Source organism: Epinephelus fuscoguttatus, linkage group LG20 (genome assembly GCF_011397635.1).
Source record: "Epinephelus fuscoguttatus linkage group LG20, E.fuscoguttatus.final_Chr_v1".
NCBI classification, from domain to species: Eukaryota; Metazoa; Chordata; class Actinopteri; order Perciformes; family Serranidae; genus Epinephelus; species Epinephelus fuscoguttatus.
Window position 1 is genome coordinate 29736178 of NC_064771.1, and position 25047 is coordinate 29761224.

General features: G+C 42.8%; 2 protein-coding genes across 3 annotated transcripts in view; one reads left to right on the forward strand and one right to left on the reverse strand.

The window, feature by feature from the left end:
• rpl38 (ribosomal protein L38) overlaps positions 1-25047 on the reverse strand; it is a 1062689-nt gene that overhangs the window by 640580 nt on the left and 397062 nt on the right. The gene's annotated exons all lie outside the window — the stretch shown is intronic.
• sdk2b (sidekick cell adhesion molecule 2b) overlaps positions 1-25047 on the forward strand; it is a 452414-nt gene that overhangs the window by 328396 nt on the left and 98971 nt on the right. For both annotated transcript variants that reach the window (XM_049563134.1, XM_049563135.1), the window contains exon 4: positions 1093-1240. In XM_049563134.1, coding sequence (XP_049419091.1) covers positions 1093-1240 — 148 coding nt within the window. The remainder of the gene's footprint in view (positions 1-1092; positions 1241-25047) is intronic.

The window sequence follows — 25047 nt, forward strand, 5'->3', positions numbered from 1 at the left end:
GTCTTCTGTGTTCAGCAATTCAATCACTGTCTGGGTTTGAAGAGAACAATATAACAACTTTGTTTTCAGGTTGGAAATCAGTGTCTGACATTATGATAAAGCAGTGAAAATACTCCAAATATAGCGTACAGTTAACTGATACTGATTTTTTTTTCAGTGGCAAAAATATGTTTGTTTGCTGACCCCATCCCCTGCAGTGCATTACTTAGCTTCTGTGGCTGTACTCCTGCCTGCTTCTCCAAACTGGGGGTGGGCCAGGTGACATCAAATGTCCGTAATACACTGACTATGGTTAAGTACCCCATAAAACCCCACTTAAAAAAATCCAAACTATCCCTTTAAGGTATTAAGCTGTCACAAAACCAAAGTGTGCACTCTCTCTTTCAGGCAGCAGTGAAAGAAGAAAAGACAAAGTTTGCTTGTTACTGCTGTCCTATAAAGGTTTACAGTCGGCATCAGCCAGTACGCAGCGCAGAATTGCACAGCTGAGATCGAAACAACAATCTGAGTTAGGGCTGATCGACGGGGAATCCATCAAAAATTCCTAACCTGCTCATAGATCTCACTTACAAATAGGCAGAGCATGGAGCTGGAATATTAGCGCAGTATTTTTGTCAGCTTTTAAGATGTAATGAGGCAGGGGAGGAATAAAACCGTTGTAACAAATGAAATGTATTAAGAGATAATAGAATAGCGGCGGCGGTGGTCATCTACTATGTTGAGTAATGCACACATTTAGAGCGTGATCAAGATTGATTGCCCTTGATGCATCCACACAGGAGGATACGGAATATGAATATGAGTCAATTTAGCGTCCCCTCTGTGTCCCTCTGTGAGTCATTACATCTCGGCTCCTTCTAGCCTTTCTTGATGCACGGTGGAAACCATGGCAACAACACAGCGCTGTCCATCAAAGTGGCTCAATGTAACATTTCACAACAGAAAGCAGATGGCAAAAGCTCTGTGGGCACCAAAAGTCAGATTCAAGAAAAGAAGAGAGATTTGTGCCTGTGACTTCACCTGCCCTTTCCCTTTCTTACTCCCTGCTGTGTTTTCTCTTCCTGTGTGTAATCTTTGTTTGTTTTCCTGTAGTTATGGGCAGTTTTGAGGAGGGTGAACGCACCCAGTCAGTGTCTCAGGGAGAAGGCGCCGTTATCCAGGCCCCGCGCATCCGCAGCTTCCCTCAGCCACAAGTCACCTGGTTCAGAGATGGGCGTAAGATTCCACCCAGCAGTCGCATGTAAGTCCCTTTCTTTTTCTAACTTGTTTTCTTTGTTCCCGTGGAGTCTCTTTTGTGCTTTACTTTATGTTTGTGTTTGATTCTGTGAATACGTCTTTGTGCCTTGTTTGTTCCTGGGGGTCTTTGAGCGCTTCAGTTTGAGAGCGTCTATTCCTACCTGTCTTTTGTCATTCATCTTGGTACATTTTGTGCTAAAGGAGAGTTTGAATTCCTGCTGCAAAGACGAGGGGCCAAGACCAAAGCAGTTTTGGCACTGCGTGAAATGAAACCTCCTCTTTGTTCCTCGTTTTTTATTTTAAAAGAAAACCTAAACCCACCACTTTTATTTCAGCTTGTCTGTGTCTATCTTCATTTTGGTCTCAAAATGGGAGGCTGTGTGTTTCTGAGGTCACCTATCAGTGTTTGCCAGCCGGCAGTAGTGATGTTGGTACAGCACCATCAGTACCCAATGGGGCCAGCGAGCACTGGAGCTTCAAATGGGATTGTTGTTTTGCTTTTCTGTTCTATTCACTTAAAATGGAGGGGTGTAAATAGAGAAGTGGAAAGGGAACGATGTGTTCTTTCTATGATTTGCTCTTTGGATGTAGAAAGGAGAAGAAAGAAAGGGGTTGAGTTCTTGTCCTGTATGCCCCAATTTAAGAAACATGAAAAACAAACACAGATTTTATAATTCCAGGTTTATACGTTATTGAAAGAGTATGACACCTAAGGGCATTTCTTTGTGTTGAAAAGTTATGGGGACACAAGTGCTCAGATTAGAAAAACATTTTGTAAATGGTCTTCAACAAAGCCATTGTAGGTAACGTGTCGTGGGATCGGTATGACGGTGTATAGATAGTTAACGGTGATTTGGGGCTAAAACAGCAGATCAAAAGGGCTAGGGCTGCCAACTAATAGTTGACCAAACATTAGTCAACGAGGTCATTAGTCATCAAGATTTCACAAGTCGCTTAGTCGCAGAAGAAACAAACAAAAACAGATGAAACTCTGGACCATGTGGGAATTTAATTTGAAAGGACAGGCACAGGAAGTGGCCACGTTCAGCAGTCGGGCAGGAGTCAGGTTACAAACCAATCACAGCCGACAGATATCTTTCCCTTCTTCTGTAAATATTCAGTCAGCAGGGCTACCCAGAGCTTTACATCTGTCCCACAGACGATAGGCCTACACACTTATAAACAGCGCCTGAAGGAAGATCAGCTCTGCACTCAGGGTTTCAGGGAAATAGGCTGTATGATACTTTTTTTGCCGCCACGCTCCTGAAAGCGGGTACAGAAAATAGTAACACCCAGAGCCCACACTCGCATTTTTCAGACGGTTAGAGACGCAGCATGTGTACAGCCCCTAATTTCCAGGGCTGGTACCTGCGGTTATTCCACAGTAGGGATGTCCCAGTCTGATTTTTTTGCATCCGATCCGATACCAAGTCCTTTATTTTGAAACTGAGTCCAATACCGAGTCCAATCCAATACTTTGCAAAGCATTAAGAAAGAAAAAAAAAAAGAATGCCTACAAGTTGTCCCATAATGTTTGGGTTTTTTTTTTTATTAAAATAGTATCCAAAAAGCTTATCAGTGGTTCAGTAGCACGAAATGTAAACCAAGTCAATATCTTCTTCTTGTCTTCAATAATCAAAATAGGCCTATATCTTTTTTAGCGGTTTGACACATGAAACAAATATTTTTATTTTACTCAGTCAAACCCCACAAAGAAACCATAAAACCCATAAAACAGTTCCCTCAACACCAAAATTAAATTGTTTTTACCTGGTTTTTGTAGAACAAGAGAATTATACTGAATTTTCAAAAATACAAATACAACAGTTATCAGTTTCAAGAAAGTATATATTTTTTCCACCAAAGAAAAGAAATGTTCCGCTCCGTTCAGTCAGTTCAATCCAGTTCAAACAAAAAACTCTACTCCGGGATTTCCAAATAACATATCACAGTTCAATTCAGTTCAATCCACACAGTTCGCTATACAAAAGAAAACTCCACCCCAGGTTTTCCCGCAACCAAGGAGGTAAAGAAAATCCACTGTTGGCTCTGACTCAGTTCAGTTTCAAAACAATAAATCAACCCGGCCCGAACATTCCAAATAAGGAATAATGAAACAGAAAGTAACCCCCGGCTTTTGCCAACTCACGCAACCGTGTGTGAATGCCGTAACGATCCGGCGTTGTTTCAGGCGTGAAAGTGCACCTATTTCGCAGACTTTGAGTGGTGTAAAATGCCGTGGTAGGCCGAATACGCAGAGGACTTCTGGCTTATTTCTCACTCTGCGACTCTCGTCATTCTGCCAGGAGCGACATAATGTAGGGGCCGGTCTACCTCGAGCCATCCCACTGGCCAATAGCACCAGTGGGTGTGTCTGGAGGTACCTCAGTGTCTGGAGGTGAACAAGTCATCAGCTGACTGTCTTATAAAAAATATATATTTAGAAAATATACCGGATTGCCACACTTTATACATTGGAAAGCGGAGGCAACAGTGAACAACATAGATGAAAAACCTGGCCATTGTTGTTGTTTTGATTCCTCCGATCTTTTATTACCGATTCTGATTTTGTAAAAATAACGTGATTGGGTATCAGCGCCGATTCCACAGGCTAGTTAATAACATGTCGGGCAGGAAATCCAAAGTGTGAGATCATTTTGAGAAGGTGAAGGACGAACCCAAGGTGATATGTAAACTCATCTTCATTGGTCGACTACAACCATGACGTATCATCTGAAACATGGAAGTAGCTACATGCCCATTAGCCCACAGCGTCATTAACAGGCGGCTCGCTCAGTGTGTGACGTGCACTTGGAGATAAAATATAGGCCTATATTAATGAAGGTTCATTTGTACAGTTTTGTATTTCTCTGTAATGTAGCACAGTGTTAACAATGTTACTGATACTATTCTTTCTCACACCTTCAACTCAAACCATTGTGTTGCCCCGCACAAAATATATCATTTGATAATTAGATTAATATCGTAAACATGCGGGCGACTTGTCGACTAATGGCCCTAAATGACGACTTGGAAAAGTCTTAGTCTTCATAGCTTCACTGTTATCAAGAACATAGGTTTCATTTCAGCATTTAGGGATTTGAGGGGATGACACATTAGAAGCATTGGGTCTGGAGGTAGCCCACCCAAGAGTGTCGAGCGCTTTATGTTTCGCGTTCTGGTAAATTTCTATGTACCAATTTATGGCGCAAATGTCTTTTGTAAAGTAAAATACAAAATTTCAGATGACAATTAAAAATAATGAGAAAATATAGTAGGATAAAATGCAGTTAGACGAGAAGAGACGAGACCCATATTGTTCACCAGCATGGAAAATTTGTCTTCGGCCCACCAGACACATGAGACACTATTGTAAAAAGCAGACGAGCAGTTAGTAAAACAAACATGTAGATGAGGTCATAAAAAGCACATAACACATTAAATCAGTTCCTATCATTGTGTGTCTGTGGTTTAAAACTCATCAGTCACTCAGTTGAGTTAAGGATATTCATGGCACTTTGGATGAAGGACTTCTTGAATACATCTTTAGCTGCCAGTGAGACTTTATAGCGCCTCCTGGAGCTCAAGAGCTCAACTTGGCTGAAGAGAGGATGGGAGGTTTCATTATCTGTTGCTTTCAAATATTTATTCCACTGTAGATCAACTTTTTTTTATTTAATGTCATCCCCACTGAGTCAGCACACTTGTAAGCATGATTCTCTCCTAAGGGGCATTCATGCTCAACATTAAACATGTATACGGACATGGACAGAGCCTTATGTCTGTACTCTGCATTCATTTTGTCTTTATTTGTGCACATTTTCTGAAAGCTTACGGATATGGACGAAACAAAGCAGTACCACTAGAGAGCGTGAGGGCAGTGCACTGTAGTTCAAGCTAGACACGACTGTAGGACAAAATGAAGACATTCTAACAATGGCAAAACGCAAAGAGTCGGTAACGTAAAAAAAAAAAAAAACATCCATCCACATGTCATAATGTATTTAATGGCCTCACACACCACCACCAAATATAACGCTGCCTCTGTTAAAAGCTACGTTATAATGACCACGTCCAATGTTGCTTACCCTCCAGTGCTATGTTATGGCTCTATCTATGCCAACATAAAGGACGCGTGGAAGTATGTGGGCAGTGACGGTTACAACATTTTAAATGAACCTCTGTTTTCATACATTAAGAGTGTATAAATGAGACTTAAGTCCTCTTTTGTTTGGGGAAATCCATCCATCCATCCATTTTCCTCCGCTTATCCGGGGCCGGGTCGTGGGGCAGCAGGCCGGGCAAAGTACTCCAGATGTCCCTCTCGCCAGCAGCGCTTTCCAGCTCCTCCTGGGGGACCGCAAGGCGTTCCCAGGCCAGATGAGATATGTTGCTCCTTGTGCGTGTTCTGGGTCTGACCTGCGGCCTCATACCAGTGGGACATGCCCGAAACACCTCCAGCAGGAGGCACCCAATAACCACCTCAACTGATTGGGGAAATAACCTCTTTAAATGTGCATGCGGCACCTCTTCAGGTCAATGACACACAATTCACTTTAATTAATATACCCCTGGACTTTAATAGCTCATATGAGTTGTTGAGCTCACAGGAAGAGATAACAGAAAACTTGGACACAAAGAGATTGTGTTAAGAACTTGTTACAATTACTTATCAGTGCAAATTTTTGGGGTTATTTTAAAACCAGTAGGCTTAGGCGGATTCTTTTTTTTTTAGCTTGTATTACTTTTTTGGAAAATACAAATTAGTTTCTATTTTCTAGAAGATTTGTTTCAAATTAAAAATGATTGGGACGTAATCGCCTTTTCAAAAAGAAAGTGGTGGAGACATGTCCCCAGCATCCCCCAGTAAAAGTGACATTAGCTAGCTAGTTAGCGCTGCGCTCCCCTAATGTTGTCGCATAAACACCAAAGATCAAAACTGATGCGACACAAACAGAGATATTCTTTTCCTTCCTTGCATTCTTCATGGTCAGAACCTGGTGCCTTCATTACAGACAGTGCGACCCGGCCGCGGATGGTCTGTTTGAAGATTTGGGTGTGTCATGCCATTAGTGGCTAACGTAGCCTTGAGCTGGTGGCCTCAAGCAGAGATGAGGAGCGGGTACAGAGGTCTGGTAAGCGAAGGTTTTGTTTAACTCCACACATGCAGATATTTGTTTTGACTCATACGTCTGCGTGTGGAGCCAGCTGAGGCTTTATATAACTTTTTACCCATGCAGGTTCACTCCCAGGACCTGAGACAGACTTTGATGCTTTGAAGTCTTTCAAGATTAGACAGCAGTGCATTTATATATTGATACAGCTTCAATTAGGCTTCATACTGTATGTCTCAGGTCAAGGTGATGGTGCATCTGACTCTCTTTCAGTGATTTTGGGAGATCATGTGTACAGTTTTTCCACACACTGTCTTCCTGTCTTTGTGTGGGAGCACTCTGTGGGTAGGTGTACCTGCACGTGTGTGTGTGTTAAAAAGGCACTTATCCCTGTCTCATCACATCTGCATTTCTTCGCAGTGGGAGGTGACCTTGCCCTTGGTTAGAGTGAATCTTTCTTATCAGCTCCTCATCATCAGTAATCATACCCTGACCTAGAATGACAATGAGACGAGCGCCCAGACTGAGTGAGAAGCTGAAGGCTGTGGACGGCCCGTGGGTCAGCCGGCTGCTTCGATTTTGTTCCGTCTTGTTGTGGAAGTCTGGATTACTTTTAAGAAGTCGTTAAGGAAAAGGTCAAACAACAGTGATGCGTGGAGCTCAGCCTGTGTATTAAGTCGGTATTTGAAGGGATTATTGTTATGAAAGTTTGATGAATGATCACACGTTTGTCGACAGATTTTGGTGAGAAGGGTCCATCAAAGAATCTTTCATGTTTTCATTAGTTTCACATTTGTCTCATTGAGCTCCTTCCCCTCTCTCTCGTCTTGTCTCGTGTATTTCTTCCGTTGATGCCTCCCTCTTTCTCCCTCCTCTCACTCCTTTTGTCTCCATTATCGGCCACCCACTGTGTGTACTTTGCTTCTCTTCATCCTCGCTACCTACCCTCTAGCTCTGAGAATGCTAATTTCGCGCACACTACCAAGGTCACTGTGTGCAAATGAGCACCGTTGATAACAGGCAGCCTTTTTTATTGAAAATCATTTAATTGAATTTGATTCGTGCCACTAGCGTTGACTCTGTAGAGGCATCAAAGTCTCACTAGTGGGGGGAGAATGAGGGAGCGCCGAATGTTACCTTGATGAAGGCTCTTTTTGAGGACTAGTGCTCTCCAGAGTCGGCTCCAGCTGTGTGGTCCCTCTAAACATAGTCACATGGGCCTCTATGCATGATACTTACAGTCACTGTGAGACTGGCAGTCCCATCTGTAAGAGCTGTGTGTGCCAAATGGGGCTGTAACGGTAACTGAAAGTCACTGTTTGGGTTACGAGTCATGGTTCAGTGTGAGTTCAGTACAGTTGGGATACTTTTATTTCTTTTGTAATGCCTCTGTGTCGGCGATAGCGGGGGCTGGAGGCATTATGTTTTCGAGTTCTCTTTCCTGCAATATCTCAAGAAGGCCAAGAGGGAACTTCTTCAGATTTGGTACAAACATCTTCTCACACTCAACGATGAACTGATTAAATTTTGATGGTCAAAGGTCACTGTGACCTCGTCTGTCTCAATCCCATGAATGCCATACTCTAGAGTACCTTGAGGGAATTCTCTCAAATTTGGCACAAACTTTCACTTGAAGTCAAGGATGATATAAATGGAATTTGGTGGTCACAGGTTAAAGGTCAATGTGACTTTACGAAACATGTCTTTGGCCATAACACAAGAACTCAAATGCGAAATCTGACAGTATTTCACACACATGTCTAGTAGGATGAAATGATGAAGTGTTGACATTTTATATCCAAAAGGTCAAAGGTTAACTTTAACATCATATCTCAGGAACAGAACGGGAGACATTTGTTCAGATACTGAATTGGTGGCACCAGTCTTGGATGCTCACCTTTGAACTGTGCTGATTGTATAGATCTTCTGTGCTGCCAGATTGAAGATGTGAAGCATCCATGTTTTCACAGACATGAATGTAAACTGTAAGTGCAACAAGGCGGCAATTCTAGTTTTTATTAATTTATTTATTGAAGAGACAGTTGTGCAAGTCTCCCAGACAGATACAGTCCTCTTGCTGGGGGCTGTGGAAACTTTTTGCCAACTGGCAACTGTGGTAAACTACGTTTATTCAGTGTATCCGTGGAAAGTATTTAAACATCCAAAGCATCCAAACATTTCTCATCTCAGTGATCGGCACATCTGGGTGATGCTGTCCAATGTGCATTAGCCTGTTGGATGTGTTTCCAGTCACATACTCTACGTTCCAGGAACCCATCGGCTGTATTCGGTGTCTGACTTCCGGCAGACGGCGATACAGCCTCTGGGGGCAGAACCCCAATGTTTTGGCATTCCGGTTTGATTTGGGCGGAGGAGGCGAATTTCCGTTTCTGACTTCCGTTTATATGTAACTAAATATGCTGAACCATTACGATGGATTCAGAGTTTGCAGTGACGCCAGTTTTGTTCCGCCTCGTTAGTTCACCGCACAGACCGTTTAACCTGGCAACAACTGCAGCCGGCTCAAACGTGATTGGTCAATATCATGTGGACTACAAACAGCCTACAACCGGAAACCAGGGCTCTTCCGCTCTTCTTCTGGAGGCAAGATCTCCGGGGTTTGCCTACAGACTCTACATTCACTGAATGAGTATCAAGTTACAATGTGAAATATCAGTGAAGGGAAAAAGAGGATTAGAACAAAGACACAATGTACCACAACCATGGTGACCATGTTCTCTTTCATTTACAATAATTCTTTTACTCTACCACTCTAATTCCATCTCCCCTCATTGTCCCTCGCTCCTGCTATCCCTCCTCAGGTGTCATAACTTTAATTTGCAGGCTCTCCAGGGGTTCGTCTTGCTTCTTTTCTCTGTGCTCTGCTTAATCACACCTCAGCAATAGAGGAGAGGGGAAAAAACAGTCAGACCCAAAATAACTGTGGTAATCACCTCCAGCCAACAGCTAATAAAATGCACACTTCTTCTGCAGGCTGCTGTACTTGAACCGCAGTATTTGTTGCATTGTGTTTACCTTCACTTTGTGATCAGCTCGGGCCTGAACTTTGTGGAAATGCTGTCAGGTGCTTGTTCAGATTGTGTCGTACAGTAGGAGAGGGTGTTCTCATCTTGTCTGGCTCTGTTTGTTTGGGGTTTTTTTGTTTTTTTTTTTGCAGTAGAAAGGTGGCAGACGCTCAGAATTCACACTGTGATGAAACTTGTTGATTGTAAGGACTTTTGTGAACTGTGTCTCAGGTCCTGTGCACACTGAGCAAATACACGTCAGGTGAGCTGATCCCAGGTAGAAGCCGAAAAAAAAATACAGTAGGTATTACTGCAGCTGCAAACATTAGCAAAATCCTGGGATTAGGGTTTGATAGCATTTATTCAAATCATGTATGAAATCCACTTATCAAATGCAAATCCTTTAAATACCCAGGGAGTTTGTTTAAGGAACAGGGAAGCCGGTCTCTTAGATTTTAGTGGTGTGGCTCTGGGGATGACAGTGAGGACATTTACATGCACACTGGTGTCCAGTTTGTCTTTTCTCGTGGTGTGTCTTGATTCTTCAGCGTCTCAGCCCGTCTCAAGCTGAGTTTCCTCGACAGTCGAGAATGAACACATTTTGGTTTCTGGTTGTCTGAACTCTGCTGGATTTAGCTTTTCCATCTGATAACGGGAAATGGAAAACAGCACAATTCATGAACTGCCTTACTGATGTCAGGTTTTTCCTTTATAGTTTGGGCAAAGCAAAATCAGTGAGTTCTTTCTAAACAGACATGTTATAAAATACCTGTTTTTCATTATTTCTGTGTCCAGGATTTTTTGGGGGACCTGAAATCGTGGCTTGATGACGCATTGGAGCCATCCTTAACATGACCTCTCTCCTACGATATAAAAACTGTCACTACTACCTTTAGAGTTTGTAGCGTCATTAGTTAGAATTATCAGGAACACCTTGCTAGTACCAGGTTGGACCCCTTTTGCCTTCAGAGCTGCCTTAATTCTTGGTGTCACAGATTCAACAAGGTGCTGGAAACATTCCTCAGAGATTTTGCTCCATATTGACATGATGACATCACACAGTTGCTGCAGATTTGCTGGCTGCACATCCATGATGAGAATCTCCCGTTCCACCACATCCCAAAGGTGCTCTATTGGACTGAGATCTGGTGACTGTGGAGGCCATTGGAGTACAGTGAACTCATTGTCATGTTCAAGAAACCAGTTTGAGATGATTTGAGCTTTGTGACATGGTGTGTTATCCTGCTGGAAGTAGCCATCAGAAGATGGGTACACTGTGGTCATAAAGGGACGGACATGGTCAGCAACAATACTCAGGTAGGCTGTGGTGTTTAAACCATGCTCAGTTGGTACTAAGAAAATCTCCCCCACACCATTACACCACCAGCAGCAGCCTGAACCCTTGATACAAGGCAGGATGGATCCATGCTTCCAAATTCTGACCCTACCATCTGAATGTGGCAGCAGAAATCCAGACTCATCAGACCAGGCAACGTTTTTCCAATCTTCTATTGTCCAGTTTTGGTGAGCCTGTGTGAACTGTAGCCTCAGTTTCCTGTTGTTAGCTGACAGGAGTGGCACCTGGTGTGGTCTTCTGCTGCTGTAGCCCATCTGCTTCAAGGTTGGACGTGTTGTTGCTTCAGAGATGGTCTTCTGGCCCGTCTGGCACCAACAACCATGCCGTCAAAGTCACTTAAATCACCTTTCTTCCCCATTCTGATGCTCAGTTTGAACTTCAGTGGCAAACTCAGAGCAAATATTTATGTCTGCTTTACTTTGACTTGAAACACCTGCGAAACAGTTGACACCAGCCTCAGTTTTACCAAGATGGTGAAGATGGATACCTGCTGCACATCACCATGTTGGCCTTGTCCTAGCCCTCAGGCTCACGGATGTCAACTTATATGTAGTATAGTGTGAACACAACACCACCCAGGCCCTACATGTGTAAAGGAAACCCACAGAAACTTAGTGAATACTTCATTTTTGCTTCCCTGCTGCCAGTTTCCCCTCTGGCAAGGCAGTGTCTCACTGTGGCACTGTGACTGCTCTCTCTTTGCCATGTGGCCTCTGCAGCTGTTGTTCTTGGCGAAGGCAAAGACTCCTGCACCGTCTCTCACAGTACACCCATAAACTTACGGATTCACTTATGTTGCTCTCTGACGGTCTTCTTGTTCACTGTCCAGGTTCAAGACATTGTGTCCTCGTTTGACTCGATGCTGAAACGTGCAGCTAAGCATCGGTCTCGCTGCCCTGCGATGGATCTGTTCAACCTGGGCTCTCGCGTCTTTGTTGTGTTGTGATGTAGAGCAGGATGCAAGGAGAAAAAGAACTTATTTAACACTAACAGTCATTATTCTTCCCTTATTGAATGGGAATGCATTTGGCAGGGTCTTTTCCATTCAGCTGCTGTGATTTGTTGTGTTATTTTGGAGACTTAATGTGGTGTATAATCAGAGGCTCCTTCAGTAAACACATTTGCCAGGAATTGCAGGGCTGCTGGCAAGAAGGTGAGTCTGCCGCTGGATACAGCCGAGCCTGTCCTCTCACTATTTCAACACTGACAACAACTCACTGCGATCTACCTGCTTTTCTCTCCCAGAAACTTTCTATTGACACTCAGGCATGGATTTATCTGCATTACACTGAAAACAACCTTGTAGAGGTGTCCGTTAAGACAGAACACAGAGGAGCCTGACCTGGACGAGTCAGTGGGAGGACATCCCTGACACACACACACGCACACACTGCAATTCCTTTGAGTAATCTGCTGTAGCCACTGATCAATTAATGGCCCCTGCCTGTGATGTTCAGGTCCTGTCAGTCTGCTATGGATTCCCCATTAGTCACCAGGGCCAGTGAATAGCCTGGCCCTTTCTCTGCATTTCCCTTTGACCAACTGGCCAGCATCAGTCATGAACCCAGCAGTCTGCAGGTCAGAAGGGAAGAGATGTCAAGGAGAGGCGGCTCTAACATCAGAGAGCAGCACACCATCATGCACATGGATGTAGGGACGAATAAATACATGTATATGGAGCTGCAACTAACGATATTTGTTTTCTTATCATTGATATATTGATTATTTACTTGATTAATCCGTCCCTTAAAGACACGTCCTCCAATTGCATGTTTTGTCCAACCAACAGTCAAACACCCAGATGTTCAGTATTTGTGCTTTTTTATTCCGTCTTTACGTAAAGCACTCAAACTGCTTTAATTTGTATGGTCAATAAACTGTCTTCTCCCTCATTAAAAGAGTTGAGCTCACTGAGCTCAGATAATGGGAGGACAACTTCGAGGACCAACAGTCTGACAGAGTGCTGCAGCGATACTGATTTTAAATCCAACATTTAATCACAGCTAAAACCAACCCAATCATGTACCCGTTACACATTAACACAAACACTTGATGTGTTTTAAGTTTGTGAATTGTTGTTGTGGTGCCTTAATGTTTGTGAAGTCTTGGTGGTGGTGTAATGGTGTTTTTATGTGACAGTTTTAATTTTCTCAACAAAGATGTTTTTCTCAGTTTCCAGTCGAGGAACTACAGGTGTTAAATTCAGATCAGATTCCTTTTATTGTCATTTTTATGATAAAACATAAAAGCAAAATACTGTTTCATGTCCAAAACCAGCAAATTTAAAAGTTCTCAGTGCAGTAAAATTATTACAATAATAAAAAAATAAATGAATAACTCTAAAATAGAAGCTACTGAAAAGGCCAATCAAGTGCGGTCAAAAGACTACGTGGGTTCATGTGTGCCACAGTTCAACGGTCTGATCGCTGAAGGATAAAAACTGTTCCTCAGATGTGTTGTCCTGCAGCGGATGCTCCTGAACCGTCTCCCTGACGGCAGGAGAGAGTAGAAACTGTGGGAGGGATGAGAGGAGTCCAGCAATTGCAAGTTGGCTCATAGCTGACTCTGGTGCAGCTTAGAAGCTGTGCTTTGTGCCTGTCCAATAACCAAATAAAATAAATAAATAAATAAAATGATATAGTGCTGCACAAATAAACTTGAATTGAATTTGATTGAAAGTGAAATATGCCAGGTGTTGGGTTAGGCTATCTACGGAAGCCCATTTGAGGCAAAGAAAAAGTAATGTTTTGGTATTTGCACTAAAACCCAAGTGGCACCAATATTAAATGTTCATATGTGTCCATAGATGTGAAGATTGGGGCTGCAACTAACAAATGTTTTCATTAATGATTAATCAGTTGATTACTTTCTCAATTAATTAATCGATTAGTCGTTTTGTCAGTAGTCCTTAACTCAGAAAAGTCTGTTTACAATCCTGTCATCTCGGCCTCCAAGTCATTGTTATTGTGTCCATGTTAAGCCTGAAGGTTTTTCCCTTAGTGACCATTTGTGTCTCTTGTGGACTTTCCTCTTGAGATTTTCATATTTGTGCTTTTGTAACACTGAGCATTTAGTAGCCTGTTTGTTTTCAGCTTAACTTTGAAGCTGTAGGGTTGGGCTGCCATTTTATTTTGTCCGTTTTTTCTCCTGTTTCTGAATCCCTGTATCCCAGGGAGCCAGAACTCTTTTTTTTTTTAATTTCAAATAGGTGTAGCTCGTGTGTTCGGTGGTTGTTTTGTTTGTTGTGGCCTTGGTTCATCCTGAGTTATATTTGCTTCACATTATTGCTCATCTAATCTAAGTTAATTTTTGTCACAGTAATGAATACTTTTACTTAAAACTGCAGTCGTGTTCTTTTGCTTTATTTCTCATGCAGATGAACATGTGATTGACATTTGTAAGTTTGTTACAAAGTAGGGTAGAAAGTAATGACACAGGCAGCTTTGCTGTTTGGTATTCGTGTCAGCCTCAGGAGCCTCCTGGTGCAGTTTCTTAAACACAGTGGGCCTCATGCAGGAGGTGATACACGAACAGATTTCCTTTTATTTTTGTTTATCTTGGATTTGTTCGTATTTTGGTAGTATCCGTAGACTTTTGGGATTCACCAATGTTAATTATATTTGCTTCTCTCTTAGGTAAGAGAAAATTTTACGAATGGTTGAGAGCACTCCACCAAGATAAAAGAAAAATATCTTGTTTTTACAGTCCAGAAATAGTTTGTCTAACGCAAGGAAACTCAAATTTTAAATTTGAGGAACATCAAAAAAATATGAATTTCATTTAATCTAATTTAGATTATTGCATTTTTTAGACTAATTATAATTATTTGATCATTAAATTGTTGGACTTAAGAGACACTATTGGTCAATTTATCCCAATTAAAACATTCAAAACCTCTTTTTTCATGTCAAGCCATTTGTTTTCATTTCAGTTACACCTGAGACAGCATGCATAGCATCATGAACACTTTGCTCTTGCTGGGTTTTTTAATTACCTCTAACACCAGTACTGACACTTTTGAAAATCATATCACTTTAAGCTTATTGAACGGTATGTTGATTTTGCTTCCGGCGAAGTTCTTACAGCCTTTATGTTTTTTAGTCTCCAATTATCAGCATGTCTTTCCACGCAGCACAACACAACCCTTAATGCGGTGTTTGTGGGTGTTACCCTGCTAATAGGTGACACAATAGGTGAGAGCAGACTTGGCTGGTGAAGAACATTTGGTGCATCGGGAGCTGACTTCTACTTTTTCTCCTGACAGAAAATATGAGATGTAAGAGAACTTTGCTGCATGAGGCCCAAAGTTCTCTCTCTTTTTAAATCGCTCAGACCAGCCTATGAAAAACTTTGAAATTGTCCTCTCCCGGGCTCACTGCCAATTCTTCTACTTTTCCTCCTCACCAAGGGCCCGCTCAAAGGGGCATTATGTGACCGGGCATTATCAATCCACTTGACGAGGGCGGCTTCAACCACAGGTGCTTTCCCAGTGCGCATTCGTTTTCTGTCTCCATCACTAGCAGCCATGACTAGCAGCCATAAGCTGCAGGAGACTGCGTTTTTCATCGAGAGAAAATGACTTCTTTGTTTTTTAACGGGCACACAGTGTTGGCCTCAGGTAGCCAGCTGGAAGCAGACGAGTCACTGTGAGGCAAAATATCATGGAAGTTAAGTGAAAAAAAAAAGAGATCAACATTTTTTTTACATTCGTTTCATATGTTATCATGTATGAAAACTGTAAGTGGAATACTTAATTACTATTAGGGCTGCCCCCTAATAGCCGACCAAACGTTAGTCGACCAGAAAGGTCATTAATTGGGAAGATTTCATGGGTCGCTTAGTCGCAGAAAAAAAGAAACAAACAAACATGAAGCTCTATTAGGAGCTGCACCTTGTCAAAATAAATCAGAACCTATATGACTGGACCATGTGGGAATTTAATTTGAAAGGACAGACACAGGAAGTGGCCACGCTCAGCAGTCAGACAGGAGTCAGGTTACAAACCAATCACAGCCCACAGATATCTTTCCCTTCTGTAAATATTCGGTCTGATAAATACGGAAAAGTTGATCATGTTAGTGCAGGGCTACCCAGAGCTTTGCATCTGTCCCACAGACGATAGGCCTACACACTTATAAACAATACAACACGTGTACGGCCCCTAATTTCCAGGGCTGGTACCTGCGGTTATTCCACAGGCTAGTTAATAACATGTTGGACAGGAATCCCAAAGTGTGGGATCATTTTGAGAAGGTGAAGGACGAACCCAAGGTGATATGTAAACTCATCTTCATTGGTCGACTACAAACATGACGTATCATCTGAAACATGGAAGTAGCTACATGCCCATTAGCCCACAGCGTCATTAACAGGCGGCTCGCTCAGTGTGTGACGTGCACTTGTAGATAAAATATAGGCCTATATTAATGAAGGTTCATTAGTACGGTTTTGTATTTCTCTGTAATGTAGCACAGTGTTAACAATGTTACTGATACTATTCTTTCTCACACCTTCAACTCAAACCATTGTGTTGCCCCGCCCAAAATATATCATTTAATAATTAAATTAATATCGTGAACATGCAGGCGACTAGTCGACTAATGGCCCTAAATGACAACTGTTCGTTGACTAGGAAAATTCTCAGTTGGAGGCAGCCCTAATTACCATAAGCAGTTATTTATTAACAGTCAATATTCTGTTGATTTACTAATCTATTAATCAATCAATAATTTCAGTTCTGCTATAGATAGATGTATCATTGGACTGACCAGATGGATGGGTTCAGGAATAGCCTGCTGTGTTTGGTTTCGTAAACACTTGGGTCCCTCGACATATCAAGGTTGATCAGAATTGGCCTTGAGTTCCTTTAGATGTCACTATATGACCTTGCGGGGTATTCGGGACATCCGTTTTATCTTTACCATTTTCTGAACACTCAACCAACCGCGAGCAACAGGGGAGCAGAATGCGAACAGTGAGCCACAAATCTCTAGTTCATGCCCCCGGTGTGAAAACAAGTGGCTGTTTTCATGAGCAACACTCCCCTAACTCTTCTCATCTCTCTCACTCCTCCATCTCTCCATCCCCAGGAGCTGTGGCTTTTTCATCACAGGTCTGTTGAGCAGTAGGGCATGCAGCCCGCTGCTCGCTCTCACTCTTCTGCCTCTCTGTGGCTTTATTCCGCCTTCATCCGTCTACTGGCTGCAGTTTGACTCATACTTTAGCCAGCCATGTGAGCTGCTTGATCCCGTCGACTGCTCTCACTCTCTCCTGGGGGAGGCCGGCAGCCGACCGGGGCCATTTGTCTGCATGTAATGGAGGTCTGAGGCTGCGGAGCGAGGTTAGGCCCCTCACGGCCCGGCGGAGAGGGACAGCCACGACAGATGCCAAAACACTCCCGAGCGTGTGCGCGTGTGTTAGAACAGTCACGGCTCTGTCACACTGTGTCAGTACTGGATTAACACGATAAGATATGCACACAGACTGACAGTCAGCGGTTGAGATACAAAGATGTGCTTTTTAGCTCGATATTCAAAGGCAGAGTCCAGGGACGATGCATTCTCAAATAAGGAGCCTGGATCGTTGTTTATTTAATTTACTTGTAATGTAATTTATTAGTATTAATGAAAATTAGAGAAGGGAAACAGCTAGCGGCAAATGAAACATTTAAACTGCCATCTCTCTATTTCAGTCAGACATAAATCCTCATCATCATTATTGATTAAAGTGCTGTGGAATTATTATCAGGCTGGCAGTCACTGAAAAAACCACCCTTGACGCTAAACATAAATAAATTGATCCAGAAGAAATTAATTGCATGTAAGACTAGTACTGTTTCTCGCTGCGAGCAAAGCTGGGATTGCACACAAAGCTGCACAGTTGGCCAAGATGTTTGTGAGCAGCTGTCCAGCCTGCCAGGCTCTCTCGTGGACCGCAGCTCTTTCTGGAGAATAATAATGGAAAAGGAAATTGGGTTGGAATAAAAAAGAGAGAGTATTCAAAGATGCAGGAATAAACATAAAAACCAGACAGAGGCGGAGGCATGTTCACACATATCTGATTTGTCCAAATTTCTCAGCTCTGTGGCTTGATAAATCCCCGCACCGTGCCGGGTACGTGGCAAGCCGTCGTTACAAGGAAGCCTCGGACAGCTGCTCACACACCACTGAGAGACTGGGGAGTTTAATAAGGATGACCAAAATGCATTTAGAGCGAGAATGAGATAGATTTAAAAAAAAAAAAAAAAAAAAAAAAAGGCATTACTTCAGGAAGCTGGTAAAAAAAACAAAACAATTCCATTACCTGTTTTAACCAAAGTCTTATCTCCCTCTTCCTGCTCCCTTGATATACATGTAAAGCCATTCAGGATAATTGGCTTACTTTTAATTTCTTCCTGCATCATGTGGTCTTTGATCCCTGAGGACCGGTGAGCGCGAGGAGCAGTTAGATCTGCTGAACACGCTGTGTAACGAAGTCTTGTGTGACCCCCACTGCAGCAGCCCTGATTACAGGCGGAGGGAGAGAATGCTCAGCAGGGGAGCACATTAAAATCACCTAGCCGGGGAAAAAATTGCCGACTGCTCCCGCTAACATTGATGAAATCAGGACTTGCTCTGGATGATGGTAAAATATTAGTTGAAACTTATTTTGTCAGGTGGTTGGGCGGGGTTGTTGAGTAGAGAGTGGGTTTGTGGAAGAAAAAGAAACAGAGAAAAAGTTTGCAAGATCACCTCATACAGTGCTGGACATTATCAGAGACAATAGGCTGTCTCCTCCAGGTCGTTTCAAGCTCCGCCTCCTGTAACTTAGCAGCAACCCCAGTGATGCTGATGGGTTGTTAGTTCCATGATCCACAGGTGATAATTTGAGTGGGTCTTCAGGCTGCACGATCATGGCCAAAACGATAATCTCAATTATTTTAACCAATATTAAAATCAAAAATATTTATCGCAGTTATTCGTTGATTTTAGGGACAAAATATTTGTATTGCACTCTCATATTTAAATATACAGAGCATTGCTTTCACTTTCATGTTGCACAACGTTACTACTACTGTACAAATCTTTGCGTCAGAATAAGTACGGTCCTTATTCACTCAGTGCATCTCCCAGAAACAAAAATAAATAAAACTAGTCCATACTCATTGAGTACCATACCATGACTTAGTCATACCAAAACTTAGGAAAAAAAACAAAACATTGGTCCACAGGGGGAGCCACAGCGATCGGTCGCATTTTAGCCATTTTTAAGCATTTTTCTGTTGTTATAGCGCCACCCAGTGGCCAATTAGAGTTCAATTTCTCCAGTCACCTTGAGGCGTCCTGTTCTACATATCTACCAAGTTTAGTAAAAATCCACATGGCGGTTAGGCTTAGATAAGAAATGAGCTCTCTAGCGCCCCCATTTTGTTTGATGGGGTCAATAATGGAGGGGTCCCCTCAGATTATGTGTGGTCATATGCCTACAAAGTTGCGTGGTGATGGGTGAAACCCTTGAGATGTTATACACCTTTATGTGATGAGCCACGCCCTCCGCAATATTCATTGCCTTATAGAAGCTCAGTTTGAGTAAGTTTTCCAACTTTTGCCAAGAGGGAACTCTAGATATTGCTCCCTAGATTATGTTCACCCAGTTTCATGCAGATCACTCAAACTTCCTAGGAAGAGATCAATTTTAAGTGTTTTTAACAAAAAAATCAAAATGGCGGAAAATCCATATAAGCGGAAGTTATGGGTTCTTGAGACAAATTTGTTCCTCATGAGGAGAGGCATCTCTGTGCAAAGTTTCATGTCTCTACGACATACGGGGCATGAGATATGCCCATCCAAAGTTTGCAATTTCAATCGGTTGCTATAGCGCCCCCCTTTGGCCAATTGATCCTCCCATGACCCTCTACCACTGTGCCAAATTTCACATGGATTGACCAAGTCAGTGAGGAGAAAAACGTGGAACAGACACACACACACACACACACACACACACACACCCACACCCACAGACAGACAGTTTTCATCATTATATACTGTAGTAAGATTGTACTTAAAATATAAGTTCAGTGTGTAAGGTTTCTTTGTGTAACAATGTTTTATGGATGAAGGATTTAAAAAATGCATCAGAAAAAAAAAATAACTGGGTGTGCAAAGGCCTTTTGGGAGCTGGATAGATAGGGTGACGCGCTGTACAGCATCGCTGATATGAATATCTGAGATGACGCTAAGTAAGGACATGGATTCACTTTCAAGGTACCGTGAGTGACGTTATTCCAAACAATGGATCCCCAGAAGTGGAGGCTGGCTGTTAGGAAGTGCTTGGTTTGATTAGCATCTAGGTTTTCTGTGAGCGGAGCATGAATGTGTTTTGCGTGCTACCCACGGAGGGAGATAGTAGGTGTTAGCAGTTAGCGGCTGACTCAAAGGAGAACAGTGGCCAAAAATGTCAAATTGGGGAAAAATTAGGTTGGTGAGCTTCTTACCCTCCAAGCAGAGGATGAGATCAGCCGCCATATAACAGACATAGTAATTGATTGTTGTTGTGATGTTAATACCATTGTTATTGTTTATAAAGAGCTGCCGACACGCACGTTATATGTCACACTTGAGGCTGATAAAGGGTTACATGTCACACCTCTTTTGATTTTGTGATGCCAGTATTCTGTCTAAAATCACACAGGAGGGGCATGAAGCCACCGCCATTTGGCTCTGTGTAAAAATGCAAAGGAGGCATGAAGAAGGGACTTTTGGTGGCCCTGTGACCTCTGTGTTAAAAGGGCTTCTGTTTTTAACATGTATTTGTTGTTTACAATGTAGCAATATCAAAGAAAGAAAAAGGGCGCATCCCCTTTATACATCGATCAAGGGTTTACCGCTTCCTTTCAGATTTTAATGCAGCAGGGGCACAGGACGCATACCTACCAGCATCACTGACTACCCTGTATTTTCATCTTCAAGAGTTTCTTAAGCGACAGGTAAAGAAGTTAAGCCCAGGATTGTGTTCCCGTTTTAGAAAGGTCCCAGGAAGCCACCTGGGATTCATTCAGCGCTTTGGACACTTCCGTTCTGCCCACATCCCCGAAGGGATCCATAATTCATGGCTGTGCGTCCAGGATGTCACCGCTCCAGCAAGCTAGCATTAAATATTTACCGCAGATCATAAGCTGCAGCCATCGAGGCCTGCCAGTCCCTTTAGGAAAACTGTTTTCAGTCGCAGCATGCACGGAGAATCCCAAATGAGCCCAGTGGCTGGGACTGCTCGGAGAAATCAGTCAGGAAGATGGATCCCATAAGTTATCACACTGTAAATGCGAACAGCACAGGTAGCTATATGCATTAAATCCCTCTCTGTGCTGTGACCACTGCTTTCCCTCCACGCCTCTCTGGAGCTACAATATGAGTGCAAGGAGGTTTTTTTAAATGTGTTCACACCTGTATGTATTTTCAGTGATTGTGAGTATTTTTATCCTTATTTGAATCCTTTCTTTTCCTCAGTCTCTCATCAGCTCTGTCGCTCTCTTAACAAGGCACAGCAGGTACTTAGATCCCCCTACTGATGAGATGAAGGTCAGGTTGGAGGAACAAGTGGATGGAGAAGTGGAGCGGGTTAGATTGGAGGAGGAGAGAAAGAGGAGGTCATCAGCTGTGAAACAGGAACATGACTTAAACGTTCACGACGGTTATAGTTTTACACTCGTGTGCAACAAGCAGCGAGAATTTATGTGCTTCTACAGAAAAAATAAATCTTGTCGGCGATCAAAGACTTTTTTTTGTTATTGATTTCTAAGATGGCTGTTATTCCTGATGTTGTGCTACCAATAGCTCTGGGAACTCGAAAGAAAACGTCAAAGAGAAAATCACAGTGAAATGTCACAGAGTGCAGAAGGTGGGTAGGCACAACAACCATTTGAATGATATTGATTGGTTTCACCAACAGTAGTATTTTTCTGAAAGACCGAGCTTCCTGATTGGTCAGTGACTCAAACTCTCTTTTGTGTCCTGATGTGAGGGATGTGTGCTTTAGTGCGTAACTATGTCTGTGTCTTTACAGGCCTGGTTCGTGTTTTGTGACCCTGGGACGAGGCGTTTTTAGAGGTAGCTCAAACTCTGGGTCAGTTACTGTTGTAACTGTCATCTCCCTCTCACAGAGCCCGTCATGCTGTTTCATTTCCTCATTTATTCAGTCCGTATTAAAGGGATAGAAGCAGTAGGGATCTACTGTATGTCTGAATGTGAATATTAGCTCAGAATAAAACCGCTGCATGTCCTTATTTATATATAAAACACTGTGACTTTGTGCACAGGAGACAGCTGTCAGTTTGTCAGAGCAGTTCCACTAAAACGTTTATTGCACATAATGTGTAATCTTAGTATAGTATGAAGCTGTAGACACATGGGATTAAATGAATAATTATCTCTATCACTCACGATGTCATTTGTCACACTGATGGAAGATAATTCCTATAATATTGGGGATTATGTGTTAATATATCTGAGTGGTGCAGAATGTAGTTTGAAAGTGAGTTTTCTTTAAAAAGGCAGTTTATTGTCTGAACCTCTTTCAACAGCATTTCAGTGGCAATTTCTAATTCTGGATAGTTTGGTTGTAGGTTTTCTACCCTTTGAGCAAATGTGAATGCCACAGCACTTTTCCTTTGTTTTCTCTTCTTACGTACCACCAATCTCAAAAGTATTTGTGTCTGTCTACTGTATAGACCTTTTGAGTGTTTTTCGGAAACAGTATGATGTTTTTCAGTGGGCGGGGCTTAGCTGGGGGCAAAACAAGTCTCCACAGACATTAGCAGGTGCTAGCTAGTAAGTTCTTTTGGCTTGTTTTAGACAATTGAGGAAGATAATGCGAGTGGTGCGTTCAGAAGTACTCACTGAGAGTGCTGGAGCACACTCTGGCACAAACTGGACCATTAGTAAATTCAGAGTACTGTCAGAATGTACCGTTTAGTCATCCAGAGCACCGCACTGTCTGAATGGCAGAGTGCACTCTGGACACTCTGTTTAGGGAGACGCAGCAGCAGAGCGCCGAGCAGAGTGAACATGTGATTAACTTAACTGTTAGTTGATTCATATAGAAATGTAACACTCTGTTTCTTCGACCAGCAGGGCTCTCATTTTATTGTAGAGCATCAGACTGAATTTACCAACGCACCATGTCAGGTCACTCACTAGTGATGGGCAAAGCAGTTCTTTAGATGTTACTGAATCATTCGAATCAGTTCATTGAAAAGATTTGTTCACCGAATCGTTTAGTGCTTGGCAGGAGGAGCTCTGACTGTGCACTGCGTAGTCCGACTCACTGAATTGATACACGGCTGAGCTGCTGCTGCGTCTGCCCTGCACTGGTGAGTCTCATTACTGGCCAGCGTAACGTTTTAAGTTTGTTTATCTGGCAACTAAGTCTGTTAAAACAATGGGGAGGTGTGTAATTGTGTGGCTTGTGGCTTGTCTCCTGGCTACATTAGCCGTTAGCTTGGAGAAAACCGTCCCTACGAAAGTATCGCTGAGAAGAAATTATTTGAATCACTCAGGGATCAGGGTTATGTCGTTCATCGAGTGATTCGTTCACCGAGTGATTCGTTCACTGAGAGATTCGTCACTCCCGGCCTGCACGCTCGCTGCTGAGCTCAACTGAACTGAGAAATGAACAAATCAGTTCCAGAAGTGATTCAGTTCAGTACGTTCACTCAACAGATTCGTTCTTTTGAACGATTCGTTCACGAACGACACAATGCTATCACCGCAAGTGTTACTTGAATAAGTAAACACTGACCAACAGGACCAGACTGGCCGACCCGTATGCTCTCACTCAGTGGATGGATGATGTCACAGGAAGCTTTGTGGTTGATTACTATGCCAATCTTACAAAGGAGGGCGACACTTGAACGGTTTCCTCCAGTTTGTTTTGCTATCGAAGGTAACGTTAGCTAATTTGCTAAAAAGTTGGCGTTACAGAGAAATCCAATATTCCTCTTAATACCTCCCCAGTTTCTGATGAGGTGGACATGATAACCCTTAATACACATAACGTTATTCATCCCTACAACAGGAAATACTTTTCCCTAACCTGATATGAAGTGTGCGCTGCATATGTGAGCATTTTTGATGATCACCTCCGTCCAGTCCTTTGTCTTGTCACATTTAACCATACTTGTCTTTGTTTTGTTGACAGGCAGTGGCAGCTGGTATGTGATGAAATTTAAGTTTTGAGCCATGACTCCTTCTATTCTGGCTCCCAATAACACAACAAGATCACATTTTAAGACTCCTATGTAGCCTACAGCCCTGTGGTGGAGAGTCATTGTGATGTCGGCCCTAAAAGGGTATAAAGACAGTCAAGTTTTATGAAAAGATCTTTCCAGCAGTGAAACCTCTTAAACTTACTAACACTTTCTCCTGCTCTGACTCTTTTTTCGAGGTTTTTTGTGCACATATACATGGACATGGATGAATATTTCTACCCCCACTGGATTAAAATGGAAGCTCTGCCTTCTACTCACCTGTCGCCATGGTGAATCTTAGTGCTGTGTCTCCATTGATGATGGCATTTTTTCATTCACTGTGCACAAGCAAAACTCAGTTGACTGAACAAACTGATCAGCTGTTCTGGAACCGAAAACCCTGAGTTATCCATCTCAGGATGAGACAACTCAGAGCTCGGGGTTAGGCTCAGATTTTTTTTTAATCTGCTTTCTGAAACAGGGCCCTGGTGTTTCACACATCCCAAATGTGTACATTTTTAGAATACATTTTACCTGCTGTGTTGACGAGTTTATTCCCAAATGTAGTGCAGTAGTTGTGTGTCAGGGTAGATAACCAGATATCACTTCTCCACATGACCACATTCAGCATCTGGTGGAATGGATGGAGTTAAGGAGCGGGGGGGGGAGTAGGTCAGAACAGTAAATGGAGGGATAAGGCCGGAGGAAAAGATGTATGTGGAGGAAGGCACCCGCTTGGAACGAGCTATCTACCTCCAGATTGTTGAACAGGCGCAGATAATAAGAAACTATTGATTGTAAACATAGTCAGGGGGCTGTAACATCAGGCGGCAAAGGGGGAGGGGGAGGGAGGACGATTTCTCCCTCGCTGGTTGCCACATTGACGAGGGAAAATCCCAAGGAGCACTTGATAGAGACAACAAGACACCAGGTTTTATCCCCTATAGGACGCGTGCTGAAAATGGATAAGTGTTTATTTATTCAGGCATCATTTCAGCAGCCGACGAGGAAGACGCTATTGTTTCCTGCCAAAAGTGTTTGGCTGCCAAGATGCGGGCCACAGGAAACAGAGGGGTACAAATAGCCAATTAA